Below are 13,030 nucleotides of genomic sequence, written 5' to 3' on the forward strand. Positions count from 1 at the left end.
ATGCATTCGTATGGGCAACAATTGCGCCAACTTAATAGCAGAATTGTTCCTGTTCTGTTTTGAATCATAGTCTATGTTGCATTTAATTGATAAATTGGATAACACTTTGGTTACCTTGATGTTTGCTTAAGATAATTCTGATTTTTACTGAGGGTACTAACCCAGGGAGCATTATTTTTTCCTTTTTTATATTTGGATATTTTAGCGGTCGTTGATATTCCTTTGATCCCTTCTTACAGTGTGTATATTTAACAATTTGTTCGCTAGTCACGTGTCTGTGAATGCGTTTTTTCGCCAATGAATGATCGAAATATTAAGTCATTGATTTCGTTACCACACATTAATCAAACTGTAACAAAACTTCTTTCATAAATACAAAGACTTCGCAGAAAGTGTATCTGTGTCTGTAGAAGGCGGATAAAGACACAAAGGGACATTTAAAAGCATAAGTCGAAAATAATCTGACATCGTGCATTGTACAGATAAAAAAAAAACCGATAGAAAGCACTTAATACTTGGACGCACAAACCACACACAAAATGACTGTAGAACGCAAATCTCACATTAATTAGGGGCGATCTCGGGTGCTCCGGAAGTATAAGCAAATCAATAATCCACATGTGGCGTCGTCGTATTGTTCATGATAGTACAAATCCGGTGATAAATCTATTTTGATAGGTCCCGTTCGGGGGGAAAGGGGAGGGGGGAAACAGAGTTGTTGTTACTAAAAACAGGATGTCGGATAATCATGTACATTGTAACCAGTCGATACTGTTTGCATATTTTTTTGCATTCCGCAAGGTCGTGCTTTTCTTAGACTCTTTTTTTGTTTCTTTACACAAAAGTCATTGAACGTCAACTGATTGACGTTTAGGACTGGGAAACATGATTCGTTTATTACTAGTACATTGTACTTGAAATTGACTTTGTACTAGCTTCAGTTAATGCGAGTACTCATATATATTTGCTCTGTGTAGAGAGATGTTTTGTTTATTGTTTTGTTTCTGTACTTTTATTTATTGAGTTCAGCCATTTGTAACTAATTGTTACACTTTTTATTTGATTGTACTGTAACGTCTTCCCTCAGTAAGGGAAAGTTTCAAAAATATCTCTAACTTTATGAGCCTGTCCAAAGTCATGAGCCTATATTTCAGTAGTTGTCGTTTATTCATGATGTCTATAATTTTAGGTATTCGAAATTTAATGATTAGATTATGCCGTTTGTTTTTTTCTTTTAATTGGTACATTCTGCATGTCGGGGCCTTCTATAGCCGTTTATTTGGTATACGTTCTTCTCATTGTTAAATATAGTATGATGACCTCCACTTGCTTTAACTTCGTCATCTGAACTTAGGTAGATAAATATCTGTCTCCCATTTTTTATATTTAAATCTGAATAGCAAGAAAATAAAGTAATCAGTCATGTAATTTGAGAATTGTGACTTGTTATTGATATTTTCAAAGTTAGTGTTTAGTTTGTTATCACTTGGTATTATCATGCTTATTGTTTGAACATCAAGTCAAGTTGCAAGGAACATATAAAACAACATATAAAAGATACAAAACTTTCTATCCATTTTACATTTATGTAGGTTACACTAACTCGTTTAGATTAATGTAGGTTACACTTACCTGATTACATTTGTGAAGGTTTCACTGAAACAAGGGTATTTACAGCAATCAGATAAATGTCGCATTGAGACAGACATTATTTAAAACAATAAGTTCGTTAAGTTTATATCATTCTTCAGTAGAATTTTAGTAACACAGAAGTGTTTAATATTCACAAGTAAATGGTAACAACACACTATAATTCTATCATACAGTGTTATAATCAAGCATTATGTGGTAGAAGTCATGCTAAAGCTGATAATTAAAGAACAACTTTCAAATCCTTATGTATACGAAAGTGTAAATTTTGTAGAAATGTACAATAACTCGACAGATGCAAATATGGCTGTGTTTACCATTAGAAAATCAATGAATGGTTAGGGGGCGGGTTGCTAAATACCGCCATATTCAGTGTGTGCCTGTCCGACGACAGGAGCGTGTAATTCAGTGGTTGGTTATATATATTATTTTTGTTCACTATTTTGTGAACAAATTAGGACGTTATTTTTCTTGCTTGAATTGTTTTACGTTTGTCATTTCGATGTTTTTTTTTAGTTGACTATGCGGTATGGGCTTTGTTAGTTGTTAAAGACCGTACGGTAACATATAGTTTTAAATGTTTGTGTCGTTTGGTCTTTTGTGAAGAGTTATTTCAATACCACATCTTTGTGTTGATATAGACCGCAATAAAAAGTAATCAAACGATTATAGACTTTTAGCCTGAATCTCAGGGTCAAGACTACAATAGAGTTAAGTTAAGGCTAACGGATATGTGTAGACAATGAACATGTAACTTATAGCCATCGTTAATAAGTATTACAGTTTCTTTGAATTGGAGATACAATGATGAAGAGATAGTTCTTAATATCAACTGGTTTGCTTTTTTCGATCATGTTTTTTGTTTTTAATTTTATTAAAGGTATAACGATTATTTTCTCGAATATTACAGTCTTTCTACTGTGGTTCCAAAATCTAACTGATGGTCATTTTGGTTATTATAAGCACATTAAAGTCTAAACCCACCCATATGAATTTCATCCAAATTGTGACTTATTTCGGAAAAGACCAAAGGAACCATATTTTTATTCCCCGTCTACTCTTGGCGTTATCGGTAAATTATGCGGTAACGGTTGAGGAAAGCATCAATCATCTAACTAATTTTAGACATCTTCTTTGTTTCTTCTTTCATGTATTAATAGTTATCAATAAAAAATGAAACGTTTCAAAGTTGATACTGATCAATTTCTTGAGCCCTTTATTTGTTCATGACACGCGTACGTAATATCTGAGTGTTGTTTGATTTCAACAACTATTTTTCTTTTTTATTTAAAAAAAAACAATTTTTGTTCAAAATGCGTACAATAGCAATGAATATGATATCACAAAATAAAATATTTTGGACTTGCGTTATGTCAACTACACCGATTTTCCAATGAGGTACGAACATCGCACGTAACGTCTATAAACGTTTTCTTGCAGATATTTTATGAATGTTCAGGATAAGCACAAAGTAGTAACACATTATACACGTAGGTCCTGGAAGGAGGCCCTTCGTTACTACGTCAGGGAAGTTTGGAAACTACTGAATAAAATTAGGGATATTGAATAAGGACACAAATGTTGCCTTGCAACAAGCCATTTATGGACCCCTCATAAAGTTTTTGCAACGGTTCATACAGTGTAGTTAGTGTGGTGCTCTCTCTACACGAGATATTGGATATTATGTTCCCATTCGAACTGGACTTGACTTGTGTACTGTTATATTCCAAACAGATAAACGGGCGACCAACCTCGGCCAGGTTTTACTGCCGGTCGAACAAAGACCAAAGTGACCATATATACTAGTATATTTCCCTGTCACTCTTTACCAAATTCGTTCACAGATCAGAAAATAAATAGCTACAATGTAGAAAGTTTTGCTTTACCTCTTTAATCAAAACATCACTTAACATTATCACAATATATGAACACATATGAGAACTCATAAGATCGCACATCATTTCCATACTATTTACTTATATTTGGCATTGCACAAATGCATGCCTTTTATTACGTCTTTACCAAATCCTTTGGATGTATATACTGACTGATACTTTAGAAACATAATTTACCTCTTAGTTGTGAAATTCGTTTTAAAATAATTATCATTTGTCGATAATTTATGTAAATATAGTTTTTGTGCCTTGGAACAATTTATAAGTTATAAATATACAGTGTATATAAAGTGCGAATCCAGCTAGTTCATTTTTACTGTTATATGCGGGTATGTCTATTGCAGAATAAAGGATCATGGGAAAACTGTATTTGTTTACGTTTTGAAAATATCAGGTTAAAGGATTTTAAGTTAATTTTTTACATATTTTCATTGTGATATATCTTTATAATATACAAACATAGCATTAAAGTTCAAATAAATAAAGGCAACAGTAGTATACCGCTGTTCAAAACTCATAAATCCATGGACAAAAAACAAAATCGGGGTAACAAACCAAAACCGAGCGAAACGCATTAAATATAAGAGGAGAACAACGACACAACATCGAAACGCAACACACACAGAAACTGACCAATCATCAGACAAAAAACCACGAGAATAACAAATATAACATGAAAACCAAATACATGAATTTGGGATAGACAAGTACCGTGCCACGTCTTATCTCAATATCTCAAAAATAAGAGAAAACACAAACGACTCAACGTTAAAATGCAACACACAACAAATAAGTGTTATAAAAGCATCATAATATAGAATATCGATTATTGAAAGCGATCCATTTTAACTATAGATGCGATGCATTATCACTGTTAGTGCAGTCATTATTAATGTAGAATTTTCAAAGATGCGAGGAATTTTTATTGTAGAATTATGTGATAAATGCACTTGCAACAAATGAAAAAAAACTTAGTTGATGACTTTAGGATTTATGATACATGTATTTTCAAATTGAAATACAAACTCTTCATTCATTCTTCATCAAATATATAGCTTTTCAAACTTGTAACAAAAGCGATTCTCAAAATGTCCTATTGTATTCTTCAGATTACGTTTCTCCTTGATTTTAACTTATATAGGGAATCACTGGAGCGTGACAACAGCGGGCCCTCTTAGGCAGTGAGTGGGCCCCTAGTTATGAAAAATTCTAGATCCGCGAATGGCTACTACCGCAGAGGTGAAACCATGCACATTTGGTTTATTGTACACGAAATGCATGCTACAATTCATTTTTGTTGATTTTAGACCCTTTGGAACTCTATGTGGGCTATTTCAGCAACTTGGCAAAAAATCCCCAAACTAGATACACGGTTAGATTCAGCATGTCAACGAATTCCAAATCTCTATATTAAAGGACTTTTGTCTCTAAATTTGGACTCCACAAAATTGAAAAAGGGATCAAAAATATAAAAACGCATGCATCGGATACATTTGTTATTGAAGGCATGACTGTAGCAATATAATGAATATACAAAAATATCTTATTCTGGGGTCTCATTGGGGGTTTCTGATCCCGGATCCCCCTTACTGTTTTGGCAGATTCCCGTATTCTGCTTATTGTTTTGTCAGATTCCCGTATCCCGCTTATACTATGCAGTTCTATTTTTTTGTAATTATCCGTGTCCCGCTAGACTTCATTTGCCGTTTTTCACTACACAATCATTTGACTTTCACCTGTCACGCTTGCAAAAAATCGGCAATCCGGCGTGACGCTTATACCCAAAAGCGAAAAGCGTTTCGTTTTTGAGCCATATATAGATGTCGTATGTGACAATGAGACAACTCTCCATCCGAGTCACAATTTATAAAAGTAGATCATTATACGGTCTTCAACATGGAGTCTTGGCTCACACCGAACAGCAAGTAATAAAGGGCTCCAGTGTAAAACCTTTTAAACGGGAAAACAAAGGTGCGATCTATATCAAGATGTACGTAATTAGTGGTGAAGTGTCATGGAAATGGATAAAAAAATAAGGATAAAGATCCCTATACGCTTTATAAGAAACTAAATGGAATACATTTGAAATAAATGTTATTTCTATTGAATTTATTATAGTGTTTTAAAATCAAATTTTCCTCCGTAAGTTAAATTTTATCCAATCTTTCTCTTACTTTATTTATTGTTTGAGCAAGTCGGCTAAATTAAGGCTTTACAGCTAATTTCCTAATGCATGTAAAGCAAAACTTTGGTTTGCTTGCTTGCTTTGTTTGTATAATTGTTCATACAAACTTTGTAAATAAGATTGACATGTTTAAACAATATGAATAGGCATTGATTAACCTGTATTTTTAATATTTGAATTAAATTGGGTGTTATCATAATGATTATCCAATATAAAAAAAAAGCAAGCAAATCAACTAAAGCCTTGCTCTGCATGCTTAAAGAAATGAGCTGTAATAGATAAAAAAAATAATTATACAGTGAAAATGCACCGCATAAACAATACTAATGATTCGCTCCACAGTGAAAATGAAAGAATAGTATCATTATTCTACAGTAAACATGACTAGCATTACGAAATCATCATAGTAGAACTTAGTTAAATATGAAGAAACTGAATGACAAATCATAATCTACGTTATACAACTTTAATAATTATATTAACACCATCTTACCTGTTAGTTATAAAGCACCTGCACGATCTGTTCGTGAAATGTCCTAAATATACACCTATTTTGGTATATATTTCACAGCTGGATGACTTTAGGCGCGATAAAACCCCGCTCGCATCTCTTACATACACTGAATATATAACCGTTTGTTTTCTCGTTTAAAATTTTTCACATTTATTTTTATATCGGTATCTTCTATTGCCGACTATACGGTATAGGTTTTTCCCATGGTTGAAAATTGTACATTGGACTATAATAATTGCTTTATACACCCTATTCATTTTAACATTATTGGAAAACTGTCCACTGGCCATCATAGCACATCTACAAAGTTTTATATGTAAAAAAAAAAAACCAGTTGCATTGCCATCTTAGACATTTGGCAAACAAAGATCAACAAGCTTCTATGGCTGCTTTCGTCTAGGCGAATTTGTACATGTACTAACATCGCCGTTTGAAAGAGCCTCAAAGTTTGAAAAGTAAGATTCATTAAAGTCTTATTAGCTGTACTATACTCATTGAAAACTTATTTCTTCTGGAATATATTTATTAACAGTTTATTGCATCTGGAATAACGTTGAAAGCACCAATTTTCAATAGAAACACTCCTATGAGATGTACGCTGGTTAAACATTGCAGTTTAGGCTTTGGATGACTGATATTTTATGTTCAACTATTTTGACTATGTAACCAGATACAAATTTCAATAAAATACAGAAAAGGGGTCGCCGATGCCATCTCGAGTACCTTAATAAGAAAGTGATTTGTTACGTGTTTTGTCAACGAACTGTACATTGATTATTTAAAAACGCACAACGAGCTCGAAATATTTTATGGAACGAACGATACAGCAAGTGAAAACTTATTTAGTATGATTTTGCATCTAATCTAAGTTCTAGGGAACATTTGAAGGAACATAGTAATTCAACGTATAGTTATTTATTATTGCTAAAGGTATTTTAAAATACGCAAAGGTGTATGCACGAAAAGATATTCAGCATTGTTTATCTCATAACACGTATGACAATGTACCATGTCTGTACGTTTTTCATCCAGCAGTTGTATAAAACGTTCTATGCAATATCTTAAACTTACAACAACTGTATAATTGAATAAATAAACAAACATGCACATTACCATATTTATATATACTCAAATAAGTTCTAGAGAGGCATTTTAAACTGTTGTCATCCAAAATTTTGTCCTGATTATCGCTTTGAACGCGTCAACGTTCAGTTTCATTTGTTTCCGGGTTATACGGGATGGAAATTAACAAAAAAGAAATAAAGAAATATGTGCCCATAGGAAAAAGTGTCCATCCTTGTTTTTTTTCCATTTTCAGCTAATCATGAGATATAAATAGATAAACAATCTGTCATTATTAGTATATGTGTCTAGTGTATAATTGAATAGTACCGAAAACAACTGTAACGTTGGTAGCCAATATATATTAAGTGAGAGACAAGCCATGTGTACTGATTAACATACTTTAATATAATGCTAGAGCTAACTAATCAACACAAATACATAAAGCAATAAGACGCGACCTTATCTGCTATGTCCATCAACACAACACGTGCGTGAACTCTGAACTGTATAGATATTTATGAATGAATGAAAGTTACAATATTACATCTCTTCTTTTCTCAGATTAAAGTTCTACTTTAATTAATTATATTACTGTCTGTGTAGTCATAAAATCTTTAACTGTCTGTGTAAACAAATTAAGTGATAAGAAGCATAAAATTGTATCAATAGAAAATTAGAACTTTATAGTCTGTGATAAATGTAAATTATTCGGTACGCGTATTGTAATGTCAATATAATAAGTGGATCGTCTGATCAATCTGATCAGGCTATCATTACGAGTGTGAATAGTAAATTCCACAAAATTGATTTGTATCATAAATTCACAAACATATAAATCAACATCAAACCTAACTGATACATCAGAAAGAGCACAGGATTATTATGCCTGTAACACAGCTCTTTAACGCACATAATCATCGAGATGTTTCGGTGTTTGTTTTTCTCGTGATGATCTTCTCAATGGTGTGTTTGGTATGTCATCATCAATGATTTCTTCTATTTCCTCATCCGTCATTATGTTAGATTTCCCAACCTTTTTGAAGTGTGACGAATTGCGAGTGATATCTTTTTGTTGTTCGTTCGTTGCCGTAATCATACTACCCTTTTTATTCTTAATTGTTAATGGTTGAGGATTGTACGGGGTAGATAGTTTATCTTTCTTTTCCTGTTTAACTAGTACGGTATCTCCTACTGTAAAATCAGGTACTTTTACTGAATGTTTTTTCTCGAAGTATGATTTCATTTTCATTTTTGTTCTTGTGGTCTTCTTTTCGAACTTCACTGTCGGCTTGGTTATTTATTGAAATGTTCGGCATTTTTGTATTGATCTTCCTTCCAAATAAAAGTTCTGCCGGGGACACGTTAGTTGTTGAGTGTGGTGTTGCTCTATAATTGCGAAGAAATGTGTGTATTTCTTGCTTCCAACTGCGATGTTCCGTTTGAGCTGCACGAATTGCTTTCCCTATAGTTCTCATGAATCTTTCACTTTCCGCGTTAGCGCGAGGCCATAACGGAGTTATTTTGCGGTGCTTAAAACCCATGTTATCTGCAAAACTTCGGAACTCTCCTGAATTAAACGGCGGTCCGTTGTCTGTTTTCAGTTCTTTCGGTATTCCAAAAATTGAGAAAGTTTTGTCTAATAGAGGTATGACAGATTTTGCGGTTAAACTGGTTAAGGTTTCTATTACAGGATACCTTGAGTATTCATCAATTATTACCATAACGTAATATCCATTCGGAAATGGTCCACAAAAGTCCATGCTGAGATTCTCCCATACATTATTCGGTATCTCGGACATTTGTAATGGTTCGAAAACATTTTTCGGGGTTGACGCTAAACATGGTATACATGATTTACACGTTTGTTCTACTAGTTTGTCTATTCCAGGGAAGTATACCTTTTCACGTAATAACTGTTTTGTACGTACTATGCCCTGGTGTCCTTCATGTGCAAGGTCAATTACACGCATCTGTAACTCTTTCGGAATGACAATTCTATTATCATGAAGTATGATCTCCATATCTTTAACGGGAACAATTGTTAATTCGTATCTTAATCTTGAGAATGTATCTAGCGTATTACTCTCATACTTGTCCCACCTGTTTGATTTTAATGCAGTAATTACGGTTTGCAGATCTTTATCTTTTTGTGTACTTTCAGCTATCTCATTAAGGGTCATTGCCTTCGGCACAGCGTTGTCAGTTAAGTATCGGACATATTCTTCAGCTAATTGAGAATGTTTACATGCGATTGATGTATTCGGTGTCGGATGTCTTGATAAATAATCAGCTGCGTTCACCTTTCCTGGTTTATACTGTACTTTGAAATTATATCCCTGTAATCTTAATCTCCATCTTTCAATTCGTGCTGGTGTTTTTGCCTTTGGACTGTTGAATATAGTTTCAAGCGGTTGGTGATCGGATACCAATTTAAATGATTGTCCGTACAAATAAAGGTGAAAATGTTCAATTTCCCATACAATTGCTAATGCTTCCTTTTCTGTTTGCGAATAGCGTGTTTCAACGTCTGTCAATGATCGGCTTGCGTATGCGATTATTTTTCCATTTTGTGTTAATAATCCAGCTAATCCAACGGGACTTGCATCTACTATCAACATTGTTTCTTTGTTAGGGTCAAAATATGACATCACACGGTCAGCAACAAGTTCATTCTTTAGCTTGTCAAATGATTCCTGTTGTTCAGATGTCCATTCTCACTTGGAATTCTGCTTTGTTAATCTGCGGAGCGGTTCAGTAATAGTTGAGTAATTTGGAATGAAACGTCCTACATAATTGGTCATTGCTAAGAAACTACGAATTTCACTTACGTCTTTCGGTATTGTCGTGTTCCTGATAGCGCTTATTTTTCTTGGATCGGCTGATATGCCATCTGCACTGAAAATTTGACCATAGAATTCAAGTTTGTTCTTATTAAATTCACATTTTGCCTTATTCAATGTCAAGTTCTTCTCTTTAAGTCGTGCAAATAGTTTTTCCAATCGTTTATCGTGTTCGTCCTGGTTTCTTCCAAATACGATTATATCATCGGATATATTCCGGACTCCGTCTAATCCTTCAAGTGCATTACTCAGTGTGTTTTGGAATAACTCTGCGGCTGATGAAACACCAAAACTGAGTCGTTTATATCTCCGTAATCCTACGTGTGTCGTGAAGGTTGTGATGTTCCGGGATTCTTCGTTTAACTCCAATTGATGATATCCACTTCGAAGGTCCATTTTCGAGAATACTTTAGATCCGTTTAAATCCAAGATCATATCATCAAGTGTTGGTGTAATATGACGTGAACGCAAAATAGCCTTGTTCGGTTCCCTCATATCCACGCATAATCGAATTTCGTTTTTGTTTTTCGGTTTAGGGGCCACAACAATCGGGGACACCCAAGGTGTTGGTCCATCCACCTTTTCTATTATATCCTGTTTTTCGAGTTTTTCGAGTTCTGCTTCTACTTGCTTTCGAATGTGAAACGGTATACGCCTATGTGGTTGAATTACAGGTTTTATACTTCCATCAATATGAATTTTCACTTTTTCATCTTTTAATTTTCCAATTCCATTGAACACATCGCTATATTTATTGCATAATATTTCATGTTTATTTGCTACTGTCGAAATGACTGGCACTATGCTTAAGTCAACAGATGTATCATAGCATAATAAATTCCCGTATCTTCCTTTCATCACATATACCGGTGCGGTTGTTATTTTATGGTCAGTCTCTATTGTAGCGTGAAATTTTCCCATTAATTTCAAGTTTTTATCTGATCCATATGCGAAGACTTTAGTGTCAGCGTGAGAAAGTTTGGGTTTACACTTGATGTTCTCGAATGTGCTTTCATCAATAACATTAATACTTGATCCTGTATCAATTAAAATATCCACATTAGAATTATTGATTTTCACGTTGATTTTCGGTTGTCCTTTCTGTACTTTATTCACAGTATTTTCTCGTAATCCAAAAACGTAACAATCGTCAGAACTGCTATCACGATCATCATCATGTTCGTAATTGTCAACTTTGTTTACTTTTCTTTTAAAAGTACTAGTTCCGTCCATACGTTTAGATCTACACACAGAAGCGAAATGATTCAACTTTTTACATGAGTTGCAACTTTTTCCAAATGCCGGACACTTGTTTGCATGTGGAAAGTCACCTCCACAGTTTCTGCAAGTACCAGTAGTCCTTTTCTTTACGTTTTGGTCAGTTTGTGTCTGTAGAAATCGTGGTCCGTTTCTACGTTTTCCAACTCCTTTTCTAACAGCATTTGCGGATTGTTTGTCTGATTGTTCAATTTCTGATGCCTGCTTTTCGGAAAGTTCTAACGCTCTAGCTGATGAAATTAATCCTTCAAGGGTCGTGTCTTCCCTAAGAGCCTTTCGTCTTAGTCTAGTTGAATGACAACCTTGAATTATTTGCGATTTCACTTCTTTAGATGTTTCCGCGAATTCACAGTTTACAGCTAGCTGGCGTAATCGTGTATGAAAACTGTCGATAGTTTCATCAGATGTTTGTTTGGCTTGTCTAAATTTGTAAATCTCGTATTCTGTGTTCTTTTTCGGAGCAAAGTAAGCGGTTAACTTCTGTTTAGCGGCATCAAAGTCTTCTCCTGTATTATCAAGGGTATCAAAGACTTCGTTAACATCTTCTCCAGCGAAATGTAGCAAGAGTGCTCTTTGTCGTTTGCTGTCCTTTATGTTTAATCCAATGAATAAATTTTCAAGTCTACTAATCCATTTACGCCACCTTATTTCAGCATTGTTCTCATGTACCGGAAAACTCGGAAAATTTGGCAAAGATGTAGCCATGGTTTAATTATCAGTGTCACTAATTAATAAATCCATAAAAATACATTTTTAACATTTCCAACTTTTGTTTTTATCCTCGTCGCCAATGTAACGTTTGGGTAGCCAATATATATTAAGTGAGAGACAAGCCATGTGTACTGATTAACATACTTTAATATAATGCTAGAGCTAACTAATCAACACAAATACATAAAGCAATAAGACGCGACCTTATCTGCTATGTCCATCAACACAACACGTGCGTGAACTCTGAACTGTATAGATATTTATGAATGAATGAAAGTTACAATATTACAACAACGATTTGAAAACAGAACGGAAATGAAAACTGTACAAAAACACAATCGGTAAGAAAAAAACACGGAAGAAAAAATAAACATTGCACAAAACACCGAGCTAATACATAATTTGTTTATCAAATCAAAACAACCAGCTGCATATATATGTAACACTCCCAAACGTGTCCTTCCCCCCAAACGTTCTCCCTAAACGTGTCCGAAATGTACAATATTCCCCAAACGTGTCCGATTTCACTACCCCCAAACCTGTCCGATAATTGTTATTCTAATGCAATTTGGATGTAACAACTTTTTTCATTGGCTTAACGTTGCCGTCAAATCCACAGTTGACCAGGCGTAACTAAGGAGGGACCAGCCATTTTGAATTCATGACTCAACAAATGTTCTACTATATAAAACTACTATATAATCAAAAATAAAACAACACCTACCTCGAATTCGCCGTTTTAATGTAATTTTATCCGAATTTGAAGCGTACAGGTAACGTAATAACGTCCAGTTTGTAAGTTTTCATTTGTATGACGTCACGTTTAGCCATGACGTCTTTGTGCCAACATCATTAATGAAATTTCGCGGATTTTTTTTTATTTGACATATTT

General features: G+C 34.2%; 2 protein-coding genes across 2 annotated transcripts; both read right to left on the minus strand.

Moving 5' to 3' along the window:
• Positions 1-8,508: 8,508 nt before the first annotated feature.
• On the minus strand, positions 8,509-9,927 carry LOC134683556 (uncharacterized protein K02A2.6-like). The gene has a single exon (XM_063542866.1). The coding sequence runs from the start codon at positions 9,925-9,927 to the stop codon at positions 8,509-8,511; it is 1,419 nt and encodes a 472-aa protein (XP_063398936.1).
• A 96-nt stretch (positions 9,928-10,023) lies between these two features.
• On the minus strand, positions 10,024-12,132 carry LOC134683557 (uncharacterized protein K02A2.6-like). Its single transcript, XM_063542867.1, has one exon. The coding sequence runs from the start codon at positions 12,130-12,132 to the stop codon at positions 10,024-10,026; it is 2,109 nt and encodes a 702-aa protein (XP_063398937.1).
• Between the last annotated feature and the right edge of the window lie 898 nt (positions 12,133-13,030).

This window comes from Mytilus trossulus, chromosome 9, assembly GCF_036588685.1.
Source record: "Mytilus trossulus isolate FHL-02 chromosome 9, PNRI_Mtr1.1.1.hap1, whole genome shotgun sequence".
NCBI lineage: Eukaryota > Metazoa > Mollusca > Bivalvia > Mytilida > Mytilidae > Mytilus > Mytilus trossulus.

Excerpts from the sequence above, each read along its gene's own strand:
- LOC134683556 (XM_063542866.1), bottom strand. The coding sequence starts at position 9,927 with ATGTTGATAGTAGATGCAAGTCCCGTTGGATTAGCTGGATTATTAACA.
- LOC134683557 (XM_063542867.1), bottom strand. The coding sequence starts at position 12,132 with ATGGCTACATCTTTGCCAAATTTTCCGAGTTTTCCGGTACATGAGAAC.